We start from the raw sequence: 27,623 nt of genomic DNA on the forward strand, positions 1-27,623 counted from the left end.
TTTTATTCTTTATTTTGAAACCGGGTCTCACTGAGTTGCAGACGGCCTCACTAAGTAGCTGAGGCTGTCCGCGAAGAACCACGATCCTCCAGGTCTCAGCCTCCCGAGTGCTGGGATGACAAGCGTGTGCCACCACGCCCGGCTCAAAATGTATTTTTTAAAAAATCTTTGGTATTAAAAAGCCAGAGCTTGGGTGCAGGCAGGATTCGGACAGGGAAAGGACGGTGCAGTGTTCCAGGCACCAAGGGCGATTAGCAAGAAAGTAGAGGAAGCCCGGGGTCTCTTACATTTGTAAGACAAGCGAACTTCCCCAAGGATGTGGGGGGATGCCATGAGCCTTCAAGAGATCCCAGACTCCAATAGGATAATCAATGACTCGATAATCAATTAACACATTTTGGGGTAGAACAAACAAAAGGCTTAGGGCCTCTACCAGAGACAGGGCAGGCCTACAGGAAGGAATCCCACATCAAAAGACCTGCCCCTGAGAAGGGGCGGGTCTAGTAGGGTCAGAAGACTGGGTATAATAAAGCTGTTCTGTATCCAAAAGGCTTCGGCGTGACTTCTTTTCAAGTCGCCCCGCTGTGTCACCCTCTGTGGCTTAGTGCTTTACTCTAAGTTGCGTTTCTATCTTTCAATCTTTATTATAATAAAATCACTTAAGCTTACAGTAAAAGAGTTCGGGCTATTCTTTTCTACAAATAGTTCAGAACAAGAACCCCCAGCTACATCTCACTATTACAGTTCGGGAGGCCCAAAAGGGCCCCGTAACAGTCTCACCCTAACATTCTCCACCATGCCTGGCTACTTTTTTTCTTTTTCCTGTGGTGCTGGGCGAATTAAACGCAGGGGTGTTCTACCTCTGAGCTACATCCCAAGGCCTATTTATTTATTTATTTATTTACTTACTTACTTATGTATTTATTTTGAAACACGGTCTCAATAAATTGCCAAGGGTCTTACTAAATTGTGGAAGCTGGTTGGAACCTGTGATCCTCCTGTCTCAGTCTCCCAAGTACGGAGATCACAGGTGCGAGCAACCACGCCCAGCTTTCTGCAGGAATTCCCTGGACAGCCTCTCTGCCCAGGGGTCGCCCAGTTCCTCAGCACACACCCATTGTGGAAGGGACTCGGGCTGCCAGGGGCCAGGACAAAGGACCACTCGGTCCTGCGTGCACCTGGCAGGTCCCGGCTCTGTGCTCTGGGTTCTTAGTCTGTTTGTCCCTCTGCCTCATCAGAGCCTAAAGCCTCACCCTCTTCCCCTATAAAATGGGCTGACATCCTAGTGGGGATAAAACAGACAAAGCAGAGGCAGACACTGGGGCCTGTTGAATATTACTTCCTTTCCCATTTACAGCATTAATTCCATTTCCACTCACGTAAAACTGATAGGAATTATGGCTCCAGGTTAAGTATCTGCTTCTTAACCTGCCACACCCAAGGATTCTCTCCCACAGTGGAACAAAAGACCTGGTTTTGAAGGACGGGCAGGGACTGCCATCTCCCCACCTCCCCCACCGAGTCTGGCACAGGGTTCTACAAAGCACTGATTAAATTACTGCTGGAAAAACTTATAAATATTTATACCTGACAGATAGCTCTTATTAAAAGAAGACTGCCTGGATTGGATGAGATAAGGTGGGCTTTTCAAACGGTGCTCGCACCTTGCCAACCCGGGGCTCCTGCAAGCGTCTGCTTTGAATTTCAGGGATGTGCACGCCAACGCTGCGTTAACAGCAGCTAATGCCTGCTGAGGGCTCGCACTGCACCAAGGTCTTGGGAAGTTCTCTGCAAGTGTTAGCTTGTGTGCGTGTGCGTGTGCGTGTGTGCGTGTGTGTATGTGTGTGTGTTTACTGGGCCAGGGGCATTCTACCTCCAAATTATACCTTCAGCCCAATTTTTCTATCATCTATCTACCTATCTATCTATATCTATCATCTGTCTGTCTATCTATCTATCTATCTATCTATCTATCTATGGCACTAGAGATTGAACCCAAGGGTATCTGATCTCCAAGCTACACCCCCAGCCCTCTTTTACTTTTTTTTTTTTTTTTTTGGTACTGAGGATGGAACCCAGGGACATTCTACCTCCAAGCCACACTCCCAGCCCTATTTTTTATTTATGTATGTATGTATTTATTTATTTATTTATGTATTTATTTATTTATTTATGTATTTATCTATTTTTTGCGGGTCTGAGGATGGAAACCCGGGGACATTTGGCCTCTGAGCTACAGCCCCTGCCCTAGTTTTTTTTTTTTTTTTTTGCGGGTCTGGGGGTGGACCCCAGGGGCATTTGACCTCCAAGCTACACCCCCTGCCCTATTTTTTATTCTTTATTTTGAAACCGGGTCTCACTAAGTTGCAGAGGGCCTCACTAAGTAGCTGAGGCTGTCCGCGAACCGCGATCCTCTGGTCTCAGACTCCCAAATGCTGGGATTACAAGCTTGCGCCACCACGCCCGGCTGTTTATTTTATTGTTTTTTTTTTGTTTTGTTTTGTTTTGTTTTGTTTTTTTGGTGGTACTGGGGTTCCTGTAAACCCTTCTACCTCCGGACTACACTCCCAGACCTATATTTAATTTTATTTGGAAACAGGGTCTCTTAAGCCAGCTGAGGCTGGCTTCAAACCTGCACGACCCTCCTGTCTCAGCCTCCCTAACACTGGGATTACAAGCGTGCCCACCACGCCCGGCCCCTCTCTTTATTTTTGAAACAGGGTCTCACTAGGTTGCTGAGAATCTTGCTAAATTGCTGAGGCTATCTTCAAACTTGCGACCTTCCTGTCTCAGCCTCCCAAGTACTGGGATTACAGGTGCACGCCACTACGCTTGGCTCTCACAATAACTTTTGAGGTGGTAGGTATCATTTTTTTTTTCGGTACTGGGGAATTGAACCCAGGGGCATTGTATCTCCAAGCTACATCCCTAGCCCTATTTTTTTTCTAAATTCTTTCTTTTGAAACAGGGTCTCACTAAGTTGCAGGGGTCCTCACTAAATATCTGAAGTTGGCCTCAAACCTGCGATTCTCCTGTCTCAATCTCCTAAATACTGGAATTACAAGTGCGCCCACAGCCCTGGCTCATTTCTGATTTTTAACGGATAAGAGGCTGAGGCACAGTGAGGTTAAATAATTGACCAAGAACAAACAGCTAGTTAGGTGCAGAGCTGGGATGCGAATCAGCCCTCAGAGAACACACTCAAACCTCCCATAATGCACCGCTTCACGCGGCCATTGCTCCCCCTCAGGCAGCAAGAGCAGCATGGTGACCCCTCACCCCGACTTCTCAAAATTTCTATCCATCCTGAAAATCGTGTTCATTGACTTCCCATTAAGTGCTAAAAGGCAGAAGGGAGGGAAGGGAATTCTAACAACAAACCCTGGCTTTCTATGTTGGGGAAATCTTCCAGGAAAGATTCCACTTGGAAAAGACTTCTGCAGTGACAGGAAGAAGAACTAAGATGAAGCCATCAGGGAGGCCCGATTCTGGGACCCTCTCCCTTGTGCTTAATTACTGATGACGACGGAGAGCTCACTGCCCCAAAGTCAGCCCTGCTGGGTGCATCGCACAGCGTCAGAAAACCTCACTATAAGCCACGCGTGGTGGCGGCCATGCTTGTCATCCCAGCATTCGGGAGGCTGAGACCGGAGGATCGCGGTTTGAGGCCAGCCTCAGCTACTTAGTGAGGCCCTCTGCAACTTAGTGAGACCCTGTTTTCAAATAAAGAATAAAAAATAGGGCTGGAGGTATAGCTCGGATATAGAATGTCCCTGGATTCCATCCCCAGTACTGCAAAAGGAAAGGAGAGAGAGAGAGGGAGAGGGAGAGGGAGAGGGAGAGGAAGGGAGGGAGGGAGGAAGGAAGGAAGGAAGGAAGGAAGGAAGGAAGAAAGAAAGAAAGAAAGAAAGAAAGAAAGAGGAAACCGCACTATAACATAGGACAGAACTCAGAACTTTTGGTCCCTGGAGCAGATTCTGTAAGGCAAGATTGTTTGTTTGTTTGTTTGTTTGTTTGTTTGTTTGTTGCAGTACTGGGGATAAAAGCCAAAGGCATTCGACCTCTGAGCTACACCCCCCCAGCCCTGTTTTTTTATTCTTGATTTTGAAACAGGGTCTCACTCAGTTGCAGAGGGCCTCACTAAAGTACCTGAGGCTGGCCTCAAACCATGATCCTCCTGTCTCAGCCTCCCGAATGCTGGGATTACAAGAGTGTGCCACCACGCCCGGCTTGTTTATTTGTTTTTAATTTTGTTTTCCTACTTAAAATCATGCAGTGAGCCTGAAATCTCAAGCTCTTGGGTCACGTCTCGACATGGAAAATTTTCCCTTGGGCCTCACCCCGGGGCTCAACCAACCCCATGCGTGAAGAGAATGGGTGTGTTTACATAGAGACCAGCCACATCACAACAAGAAGAGTCTGAGCCTAGAAACATTCACCCGACAGCTGAGCAGGCACAGGCCCGGCCCTCCAGCGCAGGGAAGCACCGCTATCATGGGCCGGAGCCCAGAACTCTCCAACACGAAGCCAGCCAGCCTCAGCCATTCCCAGGAAACCAGATGAAACACATTCATTCATCTCTCTGAAATTATGATGAGTTTTTTGTCCTGCTGACCTGGTAAACCATGAGCACGGATGATAAATTCCCCAAGGGGCTTTCCTGAGCGTCGCGGGCAATTGAAGGAAGTGTTAGCGTCCTGCGTGACATTGGCCCTCTTTGTCACTGTTGAGGCGTGCGTGCGCTGTTTCTCTAGATACAGTTTGACATCATCCCCAGCCGCGTAGATCTGGGTGGACAGTGATCAAAGCGGTCCCATTCTGAGCACCTGGAGCAAAGATATTCCCATCCTGAAGATGAAGACCACGCGTACCCCCTTTCCTGACACCTGCCAGAGGGGTCCATTCAAGCTGGCGAGCTTCCGAAGAGGGCGTGCATCTTCACCTACAGTTACCCGCCCTTCTGGTCCTAACTCCATCACTGACCGGAGCGAGCGCTCCGTGAAGTCTCTCGAGGTCGCCAGTGCCATTTCTGAAAACACGACAAAGCGCGTCCCCATGCACCAGCCTCTGTGGCCCCTCACGACGCCGCGGGGATGAAGGGACTGCCGCGTGCATGGGTCTAGGTGAGCAAACCAAGGCTCGGCTCAGATGCCGGGGCAAGGCAGGGGCGGAGCGGGATATGAGCTCCTCTGTTCCTCCTCTGTCACCGGTGCCAACCAAATGCCACCAACACCTCCCCCCGAGTCCCCGAGGTGGGAAATTCTAGACAAGCCAGAGCTCTGAGCCCCTGGGCTAGAATATCAGTACACCACAGAGGCCACTTCTCTCATGATGATTCCTGCACATGTACAACCTGGTGCGATGGCTCCTATTCCACTATTCCACCCCACGGAGGTGATGATCGTGAAAAGGACTTGCCCCTCATCATACTGTCTTGCTCTAAGACCTTTAGTAGCTCCCTCCTCCTCACAGAGCAAATCAACTCCTATCGGAAGCGCAAGACGAAATCCAAACTTCCCAGATTTGACACCTTCTTCCGTCCCTTTGATGGCTGGGCCAGACTCCTCTCAGTTCCCTGGACAACCCCTAACTCCTGGGAAGAACACTCGGAGCAACTCAGAAACCGACTTTCCAAACCGCGTTACAGAGCAGCCACTGGCAGGAGAGAGACCTGAGCCTGCGTGCTCCAAGTCCTATAGCCAAAGGCAGACCTGGACCTGAATCCAAACCTCTGTACGCAGGGAATGAGTCTAAATTAAAAATACCTCACTGTAGGTTGGAGTTGTTACGACTCTCAATGTACACGACGGCCTGATGCATTGGTATAATGAGACCGTTTCATCTTGTGTCAATCAGCTTTCCATTACTGTAACAGATACCTCTGAGAGGCAGCTTAAAGAGAGGAAAGGTTTATTTTGGCTCACAGTCTTGGAGGTTTCAGTCCTCGGTCAACTGGCCCCACAACAAGAGAACAATCAAGATGGCAGCACACGGTAAAACAAAGCTACTTGCCTCATGGCTGGGACCCAAAATAAAGAGTAAGAAGAGCCTAAAGTTCCATTGGGCATGCCCCCTGTGGCCAGAACACTTCCCACTAGACCTTAACTCTTAAAGTTTTTACCACCTCCAAACTGGGGATTCAACCTGCAACACATGAGCCTTTGGGGACAGACGAGATGCAAGCGACAGAAGACACTAATGCCTCCCTCAGGTAATTAGTGTCACTCAGGTAAAACCCGAGTCTTCCACGAAGGGCCCTGGCTGCCCATCACCCTCACTCCCCCTGTGGTCTCTCTACTCTAGCCAAACTGGCCTCCAGTCTCAGGACTCGCTGTAGCCTCTTCCCAGGATGCCCTCACCTCGAGGTGCCTGATCACCAGGCCGGTTTCCCTCGGGCGCCAGCTCCTCGGAGTCCTTCTGCACAGCCCTGTCACGCTTCTTACAAAATGTACTGATCTGTTAACTCGTTCCTTTACTTGTTTACGGCCATTAGGTGAAAGTGAGGCCCGGAGATATCAGACACCATCCAGACTCAAGTTGGAACAAAGGCCTTTCTCCTCCTCGAGGGCTCAGCTGGTCACGGACACTTGCCTGCTGACACCTTATCAAAGAACTTGCACCTTGAGACTGTCTTCTATTAGCGAGAATTGTTTCTGCACTTCCCACCGGGGAAAACCCTGATTTTTATGAAGGGAAAGCTCTATTGTGATTAACACGTAATCAGGATTCATCTACATTATAGCTATACAAGTAACAAAAAAAAAATAGTTGGGGGTCTTAATATGCTGCTTGTAATGTTACAATAAGTGTGTTCCTGACATGATTTCCTTATGAGGGTCCTCCCCCCGTAAATTTTATTGCATTTAATTAAAAATTATTGCTAAAAGAAACAGCTGCAGATGGTCTTATTTTAAGTCAGAAAATTAAAAACCGAATATTCTCATCAGTCAATTTCAAAAAGAAGCGTAGCCACGTGCATTAGGATGTGAGGGTTTTGAGGTTATAATAATTTTTATGGCAGTTCCAGGTCCTTTCAATGAAACTTAATGAAAGCTCTGTGTGAATTCATTTGTCAAAAAATACACCCTCATAATAGGAAGGCTCCCGGCACATGGGCAGATCTAAAGATACCAAAGAATACCACGCGAGGATCTGCCAGGAAACCCAGCCATGGTACTCTCGGCACCAAGGGAACTAGTGAGAGGGAAGTCTGCCCCAACTCCCCCCCACGGCCACCAACACTTGAAACGTAGATCACCATTTTTAGACGAGACGCATGTATTCGTGCATGTGTTGGTACATTTGTATTTATTTTGCATTTTTTTCTGCTACCAGAGATGGAACCCAGGACCATTCTACCTCCGAGCTCCATCCTCAGCCCTATTTTTTATTCTTTATTTTGAAACAGGGTCTCACTGAGTTGCAAAGGCCTCACGAAGTAGCTGAAGCTGGCCTCGAACCTGCGATCCTCCTATCACAGTCTCCCGAATGCTGGAATGACAAGTGTGGGCCACCATGCCTGGCTATGGAGCGACACTGAACCATACTGCAGGAGGTTCAATGTGCCCACTTCATCCTTTGAATTCCTCTGCTGGTGCCAAGTGGAGCATTTGGGTGGTGCCAGGATGACTTTCACACCGCTCCCCTGTTTTTTTATTTCCTTTTTTTTTTTTTTTGCAGTACTGGGCACACCGCTCCCCTTTAACAAAGACACTGGCCCTCAGCGCTCAGCCTGGACTATCACTGCCCCCAAGCCATACCAGAGCGGTTATTCTGTTTCTCTTTGTATCGTCTTCTTACTGGGGGTGGAACCCAGAGGCTTTCTACTTCCAGCTACACTCCCAGACCCATTTTATATTTTATTTGGAAACAGGGTCTCACTAAGTTGCTGAGAGCCTCACTGAGTAGCTGAGGCTGGCTTTGAACCTGCTCAATCCTCCTGTCTCAGCCTCCCAAGTGCAGGGATGACAAGCGTGCGCCACCACGCCCGGCTTATGTATTTTTCATTAAAAAAAGATGGGCTATGCCGGGCGTGGTGGCGCACGCTTGTCATCCCCGCGCTTGGGAGGCGGAGACAGGAGGATCACGCAGGTTCGAAGCCAGCCGTGCGCGCTGGCTTAGGAGACCCTGTTTCCGAATTAAAAAAAATATAAAAATAGGTCTGGGAGTGTAGCCCGGAAGTAGAAGGGCTTCCAGGAACCCCAGTACCACCAAAATAATAATAATAATAATTATTATTATTATTAAAAAATAATTGTTTTATTATTAAAAATAAAAAATTAAAATTAAAAAAAAAGATGGGCTGACTTAAAGAAAAATACCAAGTTAGTCATACAGGAGCATTGTAACAGCAACATACCAGTAAGACAAGAAAGATAATTGCTAGCCAGACATGGTGGCACAAACCTGTAATCCCAGTACTTGGGAGGCTGAGAGGAAGATCACAGGTTCAGGGCCAGCCCCAGTTACTTACTGAGGCCCTCTGCAACTTAGTAAGATTTTGTTTCAAAAATGAATACAGATAAACACTTTCTCAACAAGACCCCAAAGGCACAACAAATTAAAAGGCGAATCAATACATGGGATTACAGGAAACTGAAGAGCCTCTGTTCAGCAAAGGAAACTGTCAAGAACCTCAATCGAGAGCCAACAGAATGGGAGAAGATTTTTGCCACCTACACAACTGATAGAGGACTAATATCTAGAATATACAGAGAACTCAAGAAACTCAACACTAAGAAAACAAAGCATCCAATAACAAAATGGGCAAGTGAACTAAATAGACACTTCACAAAAGAAGAAATTCAAATGGCTAATAAATGCATGAAAAAATGCTCAACATCACTGGCAATCAGAGAGATGCAAATCAAAACTACCCTGAGATTTCACCTAACTCCAACTAGAATGGCCATAATTCAGAACACAAACAACAACAGATGCTGGCGAGGATGTGGAGAAGTGGGAACTCTAAGACATTGTTGGTGGGATTGCAAATTAGTGCAACCACTTTGGAAAACAGTATGGAGAATCCTCAGAAAAATGGGAACAAATCTTCCATTTGATCCAGCAATACCACTGCTGGGTATCTACCCAAAAGAAAAGAAACCAAACTACCAAACTAATGCATGTGTATCTATGTTCATAGCTGCACAATTCACCATTGCCAAACTATGGAACCAGCCAAGATGTCCATCAACAGATGAATGGATTACAAAACTGTGGGATATGTACACAATGGAATTTTACTCAGCCATCAAAAAAAAAAAAAACTCAATTACATCATTTTCAGGGAAATGGATGGAACTGGAGGACATTATGCTAAGTGAGATTAGTCAGCCACAAAAAATAAGAAATCGGATGCTTTACCTAATATGTGAGAGTTAGGTAGAAACGGGTCATAGGAGGAACCCTTGAAAGAGGAAATCCTATAGAGGAGCAAACACGACAACCTAAAGGAGGAGAAAGGAGGGGGAAGGAGGAAAATCTCTAAAACACACAATGTACTTAAACATATCGAAGTCAATCACTAAGCCAAGCAAGGGAGAGAGGAATGGGGAGGGAATGGGGTGGGAACTGGGTAGGGGTTAAATCAGTGATGTGTACATGTTTGTACACACAAGTTTTTTACCCCAATATGATGTATGAATATAATGCACCAATAAACATTAAAAATTTTTTTAAAAATGAATACATAAGCTGGGCGTGGTGGCCCATGCTTGAAATCCCAGCGCTTGGGAGGCTGACACAGGAGGATCGCACAGGTTCGAAGCCAGCCTCAGCTACTGAGTGAGGCTCTCAGCAACTTAGTGAGACCCTGTTTCCAAATAAAATATAAAATAGGTCGGGGGTCTAGTCCGAAGGTAGAGGCCCCTGGGTCCCATCCCTAGGACCACTAAATAAATAAATAAATAAATAAATAAATAAATAAATAAAAAGAATCGGGCTGGGGGTGTAGCTCAGAGGTAGAATGTACCTGGGTTTCATCCCCAGCATCACACACACACACACACACACACACACACACACACACACAAGACAAATGCTTAAGGAATAAAGAAAGATACCGAACTTGGCATTTTATAGATAAGTAAACAAGGGCCCGGCCTCTTCCAAGGCCCCCCAGCACACTGGGGTGTTGAATTCGGGTCCCTCGGAGCGGCTGATATTTATTTTGGCCTTTTCCTCTGACTCCCCACTGAAGCAAGGTACAGGGCCCTACAAGCATGGGAAGGAGGAAGGAGCCGCCTCCCCGCCGCTCCATCCCGTCCCGCCCCAAGCGCCCCTGCACGGGTCTCAGATCCACAGCGCCCCCTCCTTTCACCAAGCTCCAAGAACCTGCAGGAGCGGCGGCCTCCAGCCCCAGGAAGTCGCTCCGGCCTCTCATACGGTTGTGCCCCAAGTCTCCCTTGCCCGGACCTGCTCCAGCCCAGAGCGGGGATTTCTTTCCTGTTTGTAGAAAAGTGGGTGAAATCTCTGCTCGCTGACTGACATCTGAGAGGCTGCGGCTCCTGCGGGGAGGCTGAGCCCAGTCAGCCTGGCTGGGAGCAAAATCGCATTGGAGGGGTGCAACGTGCTTTTGATGCCCAGAGGTTGACGGCTCGGGGCGCCCCACCAAGGCCTGGGGCTGGGGCATCCAACGCCATCAAAGACAAGGAAAACCCCAAGCGGGGGCCAGGCACGCAGGAAACACAGCGGCTTTCCCATTTCCTTGGATATCATATTGCCCTCTTATAACCATAATGCCCTGAAAGAAAGGACCTTTTATTTTATTTATTTATTTATTTTGCTGTATTGGGGATGGAATCCACGGGCATTCTGCCTCCAACTACACCCCCCCCAGCCCTATTTTTTATTCTTCCTTTTGTACCGGGGTCTCATTAAACTGTAGAGGGCCTCACTAAGCAGCTGAGGCTGGCCACGAACCTGCGATCCTCCTGTCTCGGCCTCCCAAGTACTGGGATGACAAGCGTGCGCCGCCACGCCCGGCGGGATTGTGACTTCTGCAAGGCTGCAAAACCATGAAATGAACTCGCTCACCTGATTTGAGAGCGAGGAGTCAGCGTGAGATTGTGACTTCTGCAAGGCTGCAAAACCATGAAATGAACTCGCTCACCTGATTTGAGAGCGAGGAGTCAGCGTGAGAGGGGACGGGGATGTTGGAGGAAGACGATCGATCGGTCACAAAGAAAAGCTTTCTAATCGTCCGCGTATCCGCGTACCTAAACAGCCCTGAGATGTTGTGGCTCCCTGCAGCTTGAGGGCTTTGACAGATTAAGGTCCCCATCAGCCAGAGGTGAGAGGCGCGACCACAGGTTCTTTGCGGTCCCCTCCAGGATAGGGCTTTTTTTTTTTTTTTTTTGCAGTACTGAGGATGGAACCCAGGGTCATTCTACCTCCAAGCGACACCCCCTGCCCCATTTCTTATTCTTTATTTTGAAACCGGGTCTCAATGAGTTGCAGAGGGCCTCACTAAGTAGCTGAGGCTGGCCACGAACCGCGATCCTCCGGTCTCAGCCTCCCGAATGCTGGGGTGACAAGCGCGCGCCACCACCATGCCCGGCAAAACACATCTTTTCATCCTAGAAAGAACTCCTACGTTGCCTTCCTTAGACTTGGGGCAAGGAGAACACGCAGCCAGGATGGGCCCATGTCAAATCCTCAGAGAACCAACCAAGCCAACGCTTCTGAGCCCCAGCAATGGCCGCACTGAACTGCAAACCAGCCTGAGCCACTTGTTACTGAGGGCTCCTGGGCAATTCGAGCAGCCAGCTGTGGAGGACTGCCTTGAGTTCCATCCCAGAAGGGGAAGAAAGCAGATCCTTCCTTCTCAAATCACAACCACTTTTGATGTTCATTAGTTCAGATCAGGGAGCCCAAAGAATACCAGTGGCTGAGGGTGAACCACGCTGCCTTGAAACTGCACCCACAGAGTTTTGGCGATGGCCGCCTGGGAGAATCCAGGAAAGGCATTCAGCCGGCCGGGGAAGGTGAGGCTGGAAAAGTCTACACTTGAGTCACTCGGTCCAAAGAGATGGTGGGGGGATCAACTCAGAGGTACCTGGTAAAGACTTCTATTCAGAAATTTAGCTCAGGGCACCGGCAGCTCTTCCAACAATTTAAGTTAATTCTCTTTTCTAGTTTCCCCATTGAATACGGTGTGTATTTACAAAATCAAAATGTATCAATCTCAACTTCGGGGATTTTCCTGATGGCGAAAGATATTTGGCTTGGCAAGCTTCCAGAACCTTCTTTCTTAGCCATTCCCCCCCCCAAAAAAAAGAAGTACCAAAACCATCTACCTAGGATGTGCAAATAACCCCTTGAATCATCATAGCAGAGCCTGGCATTTTCTTTTTCTTTCTTTCTTTCTTTTTTTTTTATGGTCCTGGGGATGGAACCCAGGGCCATTCTACCTCCGAGCTCCAGCCCCAGCCCTATTTTTTATTCTTTATTTGAAACAGGGTCTCACTGAGTTGCCGAGGGCCTCGCTAAGTAGCTGAGGCTGGCCGCGAACCGCGATCCTCCCGTCTCAGCCTCCCGAATGCGAGAGTTACTCTTCCCCAAAGAGACAAGAAACGTAACCCGGCCGTACCTTTCTGCGTCCTGGTCCACGCCCTGCGGCTTGTTCTCGAAGGCACTGAAGCTGCTCATGTCCACGTAGCCGTCGTTCTCGCTGGCCGTGGACAGGGCTCTGCTCTGCTCTTCAAACAGCTTCGTGAGCGTGCCGGCCCGCGCGGGCCGCCGGGGAGGGATCTGGATGTTCTCATAGTCCGAGTTCATGGCCGGGATGTTCTCGTAGTCCGAAGTGTCGGCGTTGGGGAACGAGATGGACCGGGGCTTGGTCAGGGGCAAGGGCAGAAGGGACGGCCGGGAGCGATCTTCGAAGGACTCCACCCTGGACACCGTCCGGCTGAAGGGCACACCTTTCCTCTTGCCATCTCTGTAGAAGATGAGGGAAGACGGGGACTCGGAGGCCCTGAGCTTCCCGGTGCGAGACTTAAGCTGAGGAGAATTACTAAGGCTTCGGCGGTCGATTTCTAGGATCCTACAAGGCCCGTGATAGCTAGACTCGGAAGAGGACCTGGACGAAGACAGGCTGACGTCCACGTGAACTTTGGTCTCCGTCTTCTTTTTGAACGTCAGCGCCAGGAACCGCTTGAAGGATGACTTCTTTTTCTTGGCAGCGTATTTGTCCGGCGAGTCGCTCTCGATCAGCAGGGACGGGGAACTCTTGGTGATGGGCTTTTTGGTGATACAGGCCAGGTCGAAAGGGGGCGGGATGTCGACCATGGAGGAGGGCGTCGAGGTGCCGCTGGAAGGCAGGTGGCTTCTCTGAGAGAAGCTGCCGGAGGAGCCGATCACGCACGGCAGGGAAAGGTTATCATCTTTCCTCTTTATCCGATGGTTGTCCATCCCAGCTCCCTCTGGCTCCCGGTGTATGGAAAAGGGAACCTCACGACCTTCCACGGAGAAAGACCGAGGATATAAAGTGAAGGCCCTGGGCTTTGCTGGCAAGGCCCTGCTGGCTTCCAGAGCCTTCCCCGCCATCGGTAACGCCGTCCCGGCCTCCTCGGCGGCGCCTCCGACGTCCGCGGCTGGTGAACCGGCCTCTGGGCCCATTTCTTCGGGAACAGTTTCTGGGACGTAGCCAGCCACCTTCCCGGAATGGGAGCGGGCCCTGTTAACCAAGTTCTTCCTGTCCAGGGGGACCAGGCCGCTCGCAGCATCAGCAGCGGAATCGCTCAGAGCATCCAGCGCGGCCTGGGGCTCGGGCGGCCCTCCAGGGTCAGCCGGGCACGCCAGGCCGACCCCCATCACATAGGGGTTGCTGAGCGAGTCGTCCTCGGACTCCACCACCACATCGGGGACAGGGGGCCCCTCTTCTGAGTCGCGCTGGCCACAGGGGCCCTCCTGGGCACAGACCCCCGACGGCCGCGCCTGCTCTGACTCGGGACAGTAGCTTTCGCTACAGAAGGAGGTGCTCTCCGTGGGGAAGAACTCGTAGGGGCTTCCCGAGAGAGAAGTCACAAGGTCATCCACACTGTCGCTCTCGAAAGGGATGATCTGGCAGCTCTCGTCGGCAGGATCCTCCTGCAGGGCTTCCACGCCTTCCTCAGGGTCTTCCTCTGCCTCCTGGGTGCCTGCCGCCATGGCTCCCTGGTCCCCCTGGTGGGAAGGCCAATCGCCCTGGTCAACCTGGTCTGCCTCTTCGCACGCCTCCTGGGAGATCTCAAGGGGGTCCGTGGCCATCTCTGGTTCCTGGACGTCTATGGAAACCTCCTCACTCTCCAGGGGCTCCTCCCCACTCTCCAGGGACTCCTCCCCGTCCGCCCCTTCGGCCTCCTGCCCCGTGTCCTGGGCGGGGATGTCAGAGCCCACAGCCTGGCCAGGCTCCCCGGGCTCCGCACCCGCAGGTTCTGTCTCCTCCGCCTCCTCCAGGGTCTCACAGGGGGCCGCATCCGAGTCCACGTGAGAGAGGATACTATCGCTCTCAAGCACCTCGGCACCACCCCAAGGGCCCCCGTCCACCAAGTTGTACGCGTTGTGCTCCTCCTCCTCCTCCTCCATCCCTGGGTCATTGTCACCATCGTCCTCGCCTGCAGGACGGTCCTCGGTGTCGTCCTGGTCCTCGCTCCTCAGCTCCCCATCAGCGGGGGCGGCTGGGGATGCGCGGTCCTGGTCGGCTCCTGTCTCCTGGTCTCTCTCTTCCGCAGAGGCGCCCTGGGCTGCAGCCTCCGCCCTGGCTCCATCCTCGGGCATGTCCCCGCTCCCCGGAGCCTTGGGGGCCACGATGTAGTCCTCATCTGGCTCGGACTCGGAGCAGTCCAGGCTGGGCCGGAGGTCCCCGAGCCCACACAGAAGCCTGCCGTTGCTGCACGGGCTGAGGCTGCTGTTCAGGTGCACGCTGCCTCTGCAGCCGCCGGGGGCCGCCAGCCTGGGCTTAGGGGCCAGGGGGGGTTTCGGCCCCCTGGACATGGAGCTGGGTCCCCCGGGCCCGGGCGAGGCAGGGATTGTGGGTGTGGCCACTAGCGAGAGGGGACGGGCCGTCTTCGGCTTGGGAGCAAGTGGTGGTTTGGGTGACTCTAAAGGACAAAAAAAAAAGAGAGAAAAACAGTATAATTTTATTTCCATTCAGAATCTGTAACATATAAATTTTTTTGTTTTGTTTTCTGGCATTCTACCTAGGGACTTTCTACCTCCGAGCGCCACCCCTGGCCCCATTTCATTTTTCTATTCTGAAACAGGGTCTAAGATGCGGAGGGCCTCAGTAAATAGCTGAGCCTGGCCTCGAACCTGAGGTCCTCCTGTGTCAGCCTCCCAAGTGCTGGGATTTTAAGTGTGCACCACCATGCCCCATTTGAAATGCATTTATAGTTTTATATTTTTGTGATACTGGGGATGGAACCCAGGGGCATCCTACCTCTGAGCTACACCCCTACCCCGATTTTTTATTCTTTATTTTGAAATAGGGTCTCACTGAGTTGCGGAGGGCCTCACTAAACAGCTGAGGCTGGCTGTGAACCTGTGATATTCCCGTCTCAGCCTCCCAAGGACTACAGATAATTTTCAAAGGAACAATGAAGGTAATTCTCCTGAACCATGTGAACCCATCTACTGTATTTTGTCTCAGGCGTAATCCCTCTACCATAGTGTGTGTGTGTGTGTGTGTGTGTGTGTGTGTGTGTGTGTGTAGTACTGGGGACTGAAACTAGCAGTGCTCTACCTCTGAGCTGCACACACCACCCTTTTTAATTTTTAGTTTGAAACAGGGTCTTGCTAATTACCCCACGCTGACTAAGACATGGCAACCCCATCCCGCCCCGTCTCAGCCTCCCAAGTCCTAGGATGACAGGCGTCCACCACTGCGCCCAGGCCTTCCGCTCTGATCTTTAAAATACCTTAACTTTCCATTAAAGTTTACTAAACAAAGTTTTTTTTGTTGTTGTTTTTGTGGGTCTGGGGATGGAACCCAGAGGCATTCGACCTCCGAGCTACACCCCCTGCCCTGTTTTTTATTCTTTATTTTGAAACCAGGTCTCACTGAGTTGTGGAGGGTCTCGCTAAGTAGCTGAGGCTGTCCGCGAACCGCGATCCTCCGGTCTCAGCCTCCCGGATGCTGGGATGACAAGCGTGCGCCACCACGCCCGGCTCAACAAAGTGAACCAACATTTTTTCTACATCCAATACAGCAATGAAAGTCAACTGAATAGAGCCAGGCGTGGTGGCCCACACTTGTAATCCCAGGACTTGGGAGGCTGAGACAGGAGGATCCCAGCCTCAGCTACTTAGTGAGGCCCTCCACAACTTCGTAAGACCCTATTTCAAAATTAAAAATTAAAAAATAGAGCTTAAGGTGCAGCCCAGAGATAGAATGCTTCTGGGTTCAATCCACAACACCACTATAAAAAACAAAAACAAAAAAAAAGCTGACACATGGTGGCACACACTTGTAATCCTAGTACTTGGGAGGCTGAGACAGGAGGATCACAGGTTCGCAACCAGCCTCAGCTACTTAGTGAGGCCCTCTGTAACTGAGTGAGACCTTGTTTTATTTTATTTTCTTTTTGAGACCTTGTTTTAAAATAAAGAATAAAAAAAATTGGGGCGGGCTGGGCATGGTGGCACACGCTTGTAATCCCAGCGCTTGGGAGGCTGAGACAGGAGGATCGCGCAGGTTCGAAGCCAGCCTCAGCTACTTAGCAAGGCTCTCAGCAATTTAGTGAGACCCTGTTTCCAAATAAAGTATAAAAATAGGTCTTGGGAGTGTAGCCTGAAGGTAGAAAAGTCCCTGGGTTCTACCCCCAGTACCACCAAAAAAAAAAAAAAATTGGGCCAGGGTGGAGCTTGGAGGTAGAATGTCCCTGGGTTCAATCCCTGGCACCTGGCTTTTATTTTTTTTTTCCAAAATTGCTGCCTAGAGCTAAGCATGGTGGTGACGCTTGTAATCCCAGTACTTGGGAGGCTGAGACGGGAAGATCACCAAGTTCTAAGCCAGCCTCAGCAACTTAGCGAGGCCCCTCCACAACGTAGTGAGACCCTCTTTCAAAATAAAGAATAAGAAATAGGGCTGGGGGTGTAGCTCAGAGGTAGAATGCCCTTGGTTCAATCCCAAGTACCAAAAATAAAAAATAAAAATAAATAATTGCCTCCTGGATCCCCTCGGCCCATGAACAGGACACTCATGTTTGCCCTACAGCCTGGCAGGAATCCATCCCCATTACACCTGTGTGTGGCCCAGAACAGCCTCAGAATGACAACCTGGCTTGTGACCAAAACTAAATGGAGTGCTGGGCCTGGACGTCTCTTTCAGCAAGTATATCCCTTCCCCATGCACCTGAATCCAAGCGACGTCTCTGCGGCATCTAATACGGGGAGTGCTTAGTCCAAGGTCGCATACACCATTACATGTAAATTGTCCAACTTCTCATATCCATATTAAAGAGTAAAAAGAGCCGGGCGTGGTGGCGCACGCTTGTCATCCCCGCGCTGGGGAGGCGGAGACAGGAGGATCGCGCGGGTTCGAAGCCAGCCCCGCGCGCTGGCTTAGGAGACCCTGTTTCCAAATAAAAATGTAAAAATAGGTCTGGGAGTGTAGCCCGGAGGTAGAAGGGCTTCCAGGAATCCCAGTACCACCAAAAAAAAAAAAAAAAAGAGTAAAAAGAGAGCCAGGTACAGTGGTGCATGGCTTCTTATCCCAGCGATTTTGGGGGCTGAGACAGGAGGATCACTCGGGCCAAGGAATTCATGAACAACCTGGGTAACATACCAAGACCCCTTTCCTGGGCTTGGTGGCTCCTGTCTATAATCCCAGTACTTGGGAGGCTGAGACAAAAGGATTGCAGGTGTGAGGCCAGCCTCAGCAACTTAGCAAGACCCTGTTTAAAAAAAATTATATAAAAACAATTCTCAATCTCTCAAATAAAGATGTTTCCTTAAAAAAATTATATATATATATATATATATATATATATATATATATGGTTAGGGTGTGCAGTTCAGAGGTAGAATACCCATGGGTTGCAGCTCCGGTATCACCAAAAAAATATATATATATATTTTTAATGTAAAATATGTATTTTTATATGTAAATATATATATATTTACTCATATGTATATATACATATGGGTAAAAATAATTTTAACAATGCATTTTATTCAATTCAGTATATGCAAAATTATCATTTCAGGCTGGGTGTGGTGGCGCACGCCTGTAATCCCAGCACTTAAGGGGCCGAGACAGGAGGATCGCAGGTTCTCGGCCAGCCTCAACAACTTAGTAGGCCCTCCGCAACTTAGTGAAACCCTGTTTCAAAAATAAAAGAATAAAATAGGGCTGGGGGTGGAGCTCGGAGGTAGAATGTCCCTGGGTTCCATCCCCAGTGCCACAAAAATGATCATTTCAATATAGTTCAATTTGATGATTTTTCCAACATCATGATGATATGAAAATATACCTATAAATTGTTTTCTTTTTCACTCCCAGTTCAGAATCCAAGAGAGTACATCAGATCATCAACATTTGGTTATAAAACAGGCCTCGCTTAAGTAGCTGAGGCTGTCCGCGAACCGCAATCCTCCGATCTCAGCCTCCTGAATGCTGGGATGACAAGCGTGCGCCACCACGCCCGGCTGTCTGTCTGTCTTTTCTTTCTTTCTTTCTTTCTTTCTTTCTTTCTTTCTTTCTTTCTTTCTTTTTCTTTCTTTCTTTCTTCCTGTGATATTGGGGATTGAACCTACGAGCATTCTCCCTTGGAGCTAAACCCCTAGCCCTATTTTTTAAATTATCATTATTATTTTTTGTTTTTTTGTTTTTTTGTTTTTGTGTTTTTGTGGTACTGGGGTTCCTGGAAGCCCTTCCACCTCGGGGCTACACTCCCAGACCTATTTTTACATTTTCATTTTGGAAACAGGGTCTCCTAAGCCAGCGCGCGGGGCTGGCTTCGAACCTGCGCGATCCTCCTGTCTCTGCCTCCCAAGCGCGGGGATGACAAGCGTGCGCCGCCACGCCCGGCATCATTATTATTTTTTGAAACAGAGTCTCACTAAGTTGCAGAGGGCCTCACAAAGTTGCTGAGGCTGTCCATGAACCTGAGATCCTCCTGTCTCAGCCTCCCAAGCACGGAGATCACGGATGTGCGCCACCATGCCAGCTATGAAATAAATTTTCAACTTACAATGAGTTTATCAGGATATAACCAAATTGTACATTGAGGAGTCCCTATGATCCATACACAGAGTTTATTGGGAGAGATTGGACATTCTTATTTGCATACAAAGTCCGCAACATCTGCTGAGCATTGTACACATTGCAACATGCTGAGCATTAAGCACATCTCTGTTCAGACTAGCCACAGTGTAAGCGCTCCGGACCAGCCAACCTGGCTCTGATTTTAGGTCTCTCTATTGTCTTCTGTTTTTTTTTTTTTTTTTTTTTTTTTTTTTTTTGCAGTATTGGAGATGGAACCCTGGGGCATTCTACCTCCAAGCGACACCCCCAGCCCCATTTCTTATTCTATGTTTTGAAACAGGGTGTCACTGAGGTGCAAAGGGCCTAAGTAGTTGCTGAGGCTGGCTTCAGATCGCGATGCTCCCATCTCAGCCTCCCGGATGCTGGGATTCCAAATGCGTGCCACCATGCCTGGCTCAGGCATCTCTACTGTATTACTTCATGGCGCCTCAATTTCAATATATCTGAAGCCAAAGTCAGTATTATCTCCCCCAAACTAGCAAAAATATGTCAAATTCAGGGAGGCACCTACAGGCGGCTCAAGGGCCAAGTCAGCAATGATATAGAATTGCAACGGCTGGTTTCAAAGCCTCAAAGCTTATAATTTACACATAATCCCCGTAAGCACAGCTGTCTGGGTCTCCAGCACACGCTTATTAAACAGGATGTGGGGAGGCAGCGAGAACAACACCGTGAGCTGTGAGCTGCGGGAGCTAACAGCCAGAGACACGCAGCTACCAGATATGTTAAAACTAAATCGCATCGAGTCCCTAACCCACGCCACGGACTGCCACATCAATGCCCAGACCGGCCCCTGACAGCCGCAAAAGCATTGAAAAAAAATAAAAAGCGACTTTCCAGCCAGGAGAAAAAAAGCGCGCGCTTTTTTTTTTCTCCCAGCATTCGGGAGGCTGAGACAGGAGGATCGCGGTTCGAGGACGGCCTCAGCTACTTAGTGAGGCCCTTGGCAACTCAGTGAGACCCTGTTTCAAAGTAAAGAATAAAAAATAGGGCTGGGGATATAGCTCGGTGGTCGAATACTCCCTGGGTTCCATCCCCAGTACCGCAATAAATAAATAAGAATGGGGTAACAGAGGAAACCTTTGGCGTTTGGCTGAGGTGGGTTCAAATCTTGGCTTGCTTTTCCACTTATGAGCCGTGAGACTGAGCCTCACTTTCACCATCTGTAAAATGGGTCCAGCACAGCAGCTGCCCTCAAGGGGCGGTTACAAAGGTTGAGGGCCTAACACACAGGAACAGCTGATCCATCAACACCGGCTACTGCTGTTCGGATAAGGACAATATCCATCTCTGCCTGCAGCCCGTCTTCCCTGCTGGAAGTCCAGCTCTGCACCCGGTCACAGGACGTCACCCCGTCACGTGATTGGCATGCCACTCTTGTTTGGGGGGGCTCTCATTCCTCGTCCTTAACAGGTGACATTTCGCACGGTGGGCGCCAGGAGATGCGACTGAGGGTGAGACGGGCCGTGAAAAACGACTGTCGACACAGCAGCCGCACCCCCCCACCCCCACCCCATTTTTCATCCAATCAAGCTATTGATCTGTGGGCGCCGTCTCTGCAGGAAAGGTTACGGTGGGTGTCTGGAGCGTGATCCTGCAAGAAAATGCCTTCCCCGTGGAGCCGAGGAGTGGACACAGGGTCCATCCTGGCGCTTCCCCGCATCCTTGCTGAGACCAAGGGATGCCGGGATCAGACAGGCCTCAACTGAGCTTAATGAAACGTGGGGAAACTGAGCCACAGGGGGCCCAGAGCCGGGCCCAGGCTCTACCTGGGCCTCCTGCTTGTGGGTCTTGTTACCTGTCCGTCTCGGCCTTTAACTATTTGCTACAGAGCATCTCTTACATGGAGGTCCCAGGGTGTAGGAGGCAAGAAAGAGTTAAAATTAAAAAAAAAAAAGGAGGGAAGGAAATTGAGTGTAAGAAGCCAGGGACAGGGACAGTTATTTGGGTGACACATATACAGACGCCAGGCCCAGGGCTCACAAGTGCTGACTATAAGCGGATTTTCTTTTTCTTTTTTGCAGGTCTGGGGATGGAACACAGAGGCATTTGACCTCCGAGCTACACCCCCTACCCCAATTTTTTTTTATTCTTTATTTGGAAACAGGGTCTCACTGAGTTGCAGAGGGCCTCACTAAGTAGCTGAGGCTGGCCACGAACCGCGATCCTCCGGTCTCAGCCTCCCGAATGCTGGGATGACAAGTGTGAGACACCAACGTCCAGCTCATAATATGGCTTTAATTTGTTCCCGCTCAATTTCCGTTAGTTCATTTTCAGTAAACAAATAAATGTTGATGCCGGGCGTGGTGGCGCACGCTTGTCATCCCAGCATTCGGGAGGCTGAGACCGGAGGATCACGGTTCGAGGACAGCCTCAGCTGCTTAGTGAGGCCCTCTGCAACTCAGTGAGACCCTGTTTCCAGATAAAGACTAAAAAATAGGACAGGGGGTTTAGCTCGGAGGTAGAATGCCCCTGGGTTCCATCCCCAGACCACAAAAATAAATTTAAAAAATATTGAGCACTGTCTGTGTACCCAGCCCTCATCTAGATCCTTTGGGCGTGTCACAATAATGTTCTCAAGGGTCTTGTGCTGGGAAGGAGGCTAAAGGGGAAGGAGATGGGCGTGGTGGGGCAAGCCTGGAATCCCAGGACTTGGGAGGCTGAGACAGAAGGGCCGCAGGTCCGAGGCCAGCCTCAGCAATGTAGCAAGACTCTCAAATACCTAGCCGCCCTGTTTCCAAGAAGTAAAAACAGAAAAGAGCTGGGGTGGGGGAGCGTAGCTCTGTGATAGAATGCCCCTGGGAAGAAGAAATAATAATAAGAAGGAGGGTAAGTAAATCTATATCATATGTTACCTAAGATGCTGAGAAAGTCTCACTATTTGCTGAGGCTGGCCTCAAAACCTGCGATCCTCCTGTCTCGGCCTCCCAAGGAATGGGATTACAAGCGTGCGCCACCTTGAGGGCTTTCAAGCAAAGATAGTAAAAGCTGAGAGAAGCCAGAACTCTCTTGGCTCATCCAAGGAACAGGCGGAGGAAGGGAATGAGTGTTCGAAGCAGGAGGCAGGGCGTGGTGGTAGAGGACAGGAGATGAACGTGGAGGACGCAGGCCAGGTAGGGAGGACCTGGGCTTCTCCTGAGGGTGGGGTGGGCAGGAGGATTACAATGAGGGTGTGAGCAAGACAGGCTAATGTGCTATAATAAACAGAAACGGTGAGGACAGAGGCAGAGAGACCCACAAGGAAACTTGTAATAATCCAGGCCGGGGTTGGACATGGTGGCGCACCCTTGTCATCCCCGCGCTTGGGAGGCTGAGACAGGAGGATCGCGCAGGTTCGAAGCCAGCCTCAGCTACTTAGTGAGGCTCTCAGCTACTTAGTGAGACCCTGTTTCCAAATAAAATAGAAAATAGGTCTGGGAGTATGGCCTGGAGGTAGAAAGCTCCTGGGTTCCACCTCCAGTACCACCAAAAAAAAAAAGAAAATTAGAAATAGCCGGGCGTGGTGGCGCACGCTTGTCATCCCCGCGCTTGGGAGGCGGAGACAGGAGGATGGCGCAGGTTCGAAGCCAGCCGCGCTGGCTTAAGAGACCCTGTTTCCAAATTTAAAAAAGTATAAAAATAGGTCTGGGAGTGTAGCCCGGAGGTAGAATGGCTTCCAGGAACCCCAGTACCACCAAAAAAAAAAAAAAAAAAAAAAGAGAGACCCTTTTTCCAAATAAAAATATATATTAAAAAAAATAGGTCTGGGAGTATAGCCTGGAAAAGGGTTTCCAGGAACCCCAGTACCACCAAAAATAGATAAATAAAAAATCCTCATCATCTTCATCCAGGCCAGGGAGCCTGGGTACCTGGACCAGGCTGGAGTGAAAGAGTCATACTCCAAACACGAAGGCAGAGCTGAGGGAATTTACTGATGGTTTCTTTGCACACCGGGGGTAAAAGAAAAGAGAGCCGGGCGCGCTGGTCATCCCAGCATTCGGGAGGCTGAGACCGGAGGATCGCGGTTCGCGGCCAGCCTCAGCTACTTAGTGAGGCCCTCGGCAACTCAGTGAGACCCGGTTTCAAAATAAAGAATAAAAAATAGGGCTGGGAGTATAGCTCTGAAGTATTAATGGCCCTGGGTTCCATCCCCAATATTGCAATAAATAAATACATTAATTAATTAAATAAAACTTTTTTGCAGTACTAGGGATGGGAACCCAGGGGCATTCTACCTCCAAGCAACACACCCAGCGCTATTTTTTATTCTTTCTTTGAAAACAGGGTCTCACTGAGTTGCAGAGGGCCTCGCTAAGTGGCTGAGGCTGGTCGCGAACCACCACACCTGGCTAATAAAACATTAAAAAAAAAAAAAAAAAAAGGCCGGGGGTATAGCTCAGAGGTAGAAGGCCCCTGAGTCCGATCCTCAGTAACACACACACACACACACACACACACACACACACACACACACACACACACACAGTGAATTCCCTATCATACCCCTGGGAGAAGACGGCAAATGGGCTCTGGCTTCTGGGAAGAGGTCTGGCTGCAGGTATCTACTATGGAGATGGTAAGGTGTGGGCTCTGGCAGTCCTGGCCAATAAAAAAGATGGAGGGGCAACACACACACACACACACACACACACACACACACACACACACACACACAGAATGTGTGTAAGCACTCCCAGCCCTGTTCCCTCCTGCCATCTTCCCCAACCGGCTTACAAAAGGGTAGCAGAGAGAGCCCTGCCCTTGGCGGTTATCTGGGTTCTCAGACCGATTCTGCGTACAGAAGACTTGGGAAGGCGGCACTGGAGTGCCTGCTAAAGATGGGGCGATTTTCACAATGGCAAAAGAGGCGGGACATAGAGCATTCCAGGTAGAAACAGCATGTGCAAAGGCCAGGGGGCAGGTAAATGCACAATCCTCTGAGGATCTGACAGCATACCCCTGGCTCAGCACTAGGGTCTGGTGGGGATGTAAATATTCAGGTCCTCTTCTCTGGACTACACAGAACTTTCTGAATGTCCAGAACGCAGTGTGGACATTCTGTTGCCCCCCTCTGAGCTCTCCAGAGTCCATGACTGCAACATGGACCTCCTCTCTCCTGGCGATCCCAACCTCCCCAACCCCAAGTCACCAAGACCCAGGACCTCCCGGCACTCAGCCATGCCTGAGAAGGGCCCGAGCACAGAACGCACTCTCAGCCGAGACGCCAAGAGTTAACCGGGGAGTGTGGGGACCACACTGACAGGAGGGAAAAAATTTTAACAGCTTCTGGTGATAGAAATCAAGCCCAGCCAGCTCTCTGGTGCCGGTTTATATTTTCTCTCTCCGTTTTAATTAAATATCTGTCACTCACTGGGCCACGCTTGCGGCTCCCTCGTCAGCTACGTAGACACTGTTCAATCAGAGGGGGTATTGGGAGGAGCACTGGACGGAGAGTCCAAAGCCCTGTCTCTGTCTCCAGCTCTGCCATGAACCGGAGGCGAGACCTTGGGCAAGTCCCCTCCCCTTCCTGGGCCTCGATTTCCCCATCTGGACAGTGAAGGCCCGGGACCACACAGCCAGGCTGATTGACGCCTGCGCCGGCTAACTATACCCTGGGAAACCCTCGGTCCCGTTCACAACGTCCTCAGTATCAGCTGCAGGTCCCTCTGCACACCCTGGGACTCTCATAACCATGTGTTAGCAAGAGTAATTGTCTCCCGATTTCACCTTTCAATTGCGTCTTAATTTAACTTTCACTCCTGGCTGCCTGCTGCACCCCCAAGCCCAGTCTGATGACTAGTAATTAGGCTGCTGCTCGGCTGGTCCAGTCAACCATGACGGAGGACTTCCTAGGAGGCGGCGTGGGACAGAGAAGGAAAGCAAGGTCCCGGCTTGGACGGCCTGGCATCTAACCAGGCACACTCCTCGCCTCTGGGAGCCTCAGTCTCCTTCTTGGTAAATGTTAGAAATACCCCCTCTTAGCCGGGCGTGGTGGCGCACGCTTATAATCCCAGCATTTGGGAGGCTGAGGCAGGAGGATCGCGGTTGGTGGACAGCCTCAGCTACTACTTAGTGAGGCCCTTGGCCACTCAGTGAGACCCTGTTTCAGAATAAAAGAGAAAAAATAGGGCTGGGGGTGGAGCTCAGAGATAGAATGCCCCTGAATTCTAACCCCAGTACTGCAAAAAAAAAAAAAAAAGGAGAAGGAGAAGGAGAAGGAGAAGGAGAAGAAGAAGAAGAAGAAGAAGAAGAAGAAGAAGAAGAAGAAGAAAAACAGACAGAAAGAAAGAGAGAAAGGGAGATTACCCTCTTTTGTGGTAATGGGCACTGAGCCCAGGGGCATTCTACCTCCAAGCTACACCACCAGAGCCCTCTTTTTTAATTTTTATTTTAAAACTGAGTCTCACTAGATTGATGAGAGTTTCACTACTGGCTGAGGCTGGCCTCGAAACTGTGATCCCCGTATCTCGGCTTCCCAAGTATTGAGATTACAAGCATGCTCCACCACGCTGCCTGGCTTAAATATCTTCCTTTTCACAGGACAGTTGAGAAGTTCAAGGGAAGTATCAGACATAAAACGCCTACCGAAGTCAATGGATGGATATTTCCTATGTACCTACTAAGTGTAGGCACTGGGCCGGGCGTGGTGGCGCAGTACTTGGGAGGCTGAAACAGGGGGATCTCGGGTTTGTAGCCAGCCTTAGAAACTCAGCGAGACTCAGCAACTCAGTGAGATCCTGTTTCAAAATAAAAAATAAATCGGCGTGGTGGTGCATGTTTGTAATCCCAGTACTTGGGAGGCTGAGACAGGAGGATCACAGGTTCGCAGCCAGCCTTAGCTACTTAGTGAGGCCCTCCGCAACTTAGTGAGACCCTGTTTCAAAGTAAAAAGAATAAAATAGGGCTGGGGGTGGAGCTCAGAGGTGGAATGTCCCTGGGTTCAATCCCCAGTACCACCAAAAAAATAAAAAATATATAAAATGAGGCTAGGGGTGTAGCCCACGGGTAGAATGCCCCTGAATTCAATCCCTAATACCAGAAAAAAAAAAAAATGCTCCTGAATTCAATCCCTAATACCAGAAAAAAAAAAAATGCTCCTGAATTCAATCCCTAATACCAGAAGAAAAAAAAATTTTTTTTCTTCTTTTTGTTTAGGCACTGGATTAAAAAACAACTCTCAAAGGGTCTGTGTTTCAATCCCATTTCAGTCCCTCAGTAAACCAGTAACCAAAAATCCCTCTGAGCCCGTTTCCCATTTATAAGATGGGGCTGTGATAGTGCTCACTTAATTAATCTGGTTACAGGGAATACTAAATAAATGGGTAGAAACAGAACCTTTCAGAGCACTATGTGATTCATATACTAGGTAAATGTTCAATAGTATTTACTGAATACTGAGAATTGACATGGCCTTAAACACCATGTATGCTTTACGTTACTTAACAACGAGAACTCAGTGATAAAGGTGTCATTATCTCAATTTTCCGGCGGTTGGTGACCAGCTGAAAGGCTCCTAACTAGGTTCTCGGTGGCTGCTAGACTCGGTTCCAGGGAGCCTGCGGACCACGAGCTACTGAGCACAGTACCCGCACACCGTTTTCTGAAGCTGCGTCTACGATGAAAAGGGAACTTTTTTTTTTTTTTTTTTTGGTGGTACTGGGGTTCCTGGAAGTCCTTCTACCTCTGGGCTACACTCCCAGACCCATTTTATATTTTTGAAACAGGATCTCTTATGCCAGCGCGGCTGGCTTCGAACCCGCGCGATCCTCCTGTCTCCGCCTCCCAAGCGCAGGGATGACAAGCGTGCCCACCACGCCCGGCAAAAGGGAACCTTTTAAGTTTGTGCCGTGGACGAATTTCAGGCTGGACAAAGCCACCAGTGGCAATTGCTGAGACTGTCTGGGGCCAAACCTGACTCGAAAGTCTATTTCCACTCATTCTGTCTCCCAGATCCTCAGAGAAGGAAGGGCCTGCCCGTGCGGGAAGATGGGGACACACTAGAAATTCTCCTACCATTATTATTATTATTATTATTATTATTATTATTATTATTACTATTATTATTATTATTATTTTTTGGTGGTACTGGGGTTCCTGGTAGCCCTTCTACCTCCGGGCTACACTCCCAGACCTATTTTTTACGTTTTCATTTTGGAAACAGGGTCTCCTAAGCCAGCGCGCGCGGCTGGCTTCGAACCTGCGCGATCCTCCTGTCTCGGCCTCCCAAGCGCGGGGATGACAAGCGTGCGCCACCACGCCCGGCTCTCCTACCATTATTTTAAGGCTGGTTTTATTAGGAGTGGAGGAAGAGAAGTAGCCTGGCTCTGGTCACCTTGTGCAGGACAAGCAAGAGGTGATCTTCCTCCAAACAGAGGCTCTGGGCCTGGGGACTCCG

At 49.7% G+C, this 27,623-nt stretch overlaps 1 protein-coding gene across 1 annotated transcript in view; it reads right to left on the reverse strand.

The window, feature by feature from the left end:
• FGD5 (FYVE, RhoGEF and PH domain containing 5) overlaps positions 1 to 27,623 on the reverse strand; it is a gene marked incomplete at its 3' end in the record, with an annotated part of 144,002 nt that overhangs the window by 75,315 nt on the left and 41,064 nt on the right. The window contains exon 2 of the mRNA XM_080718145.1: positions 12,593 to 15,083. Within this exon, the coding sequence (XP_080574271.1) occupies positions 12,593 to 14,976 (2,384 nt within the window). The 5' untranslated portion in view covers positions 14,977 to 15,083. The remainder of the gene's footprint in view (positions 1 to 12,592; positions 15,084 to 27,623) is intronic.

The sequence above is a fragment of the Muscardinus avellanarius genome, assembly GCF_963383645.1.
Source record: "Muscardinus avellanarius genome assembly, chromosome: 22".
Lineage (NCBI taxonomy): Eukaryota > Metazoa > Chordata > Mammalia > Rodentia > Gliridae > Muscardinus > Muscardinus avellanarius.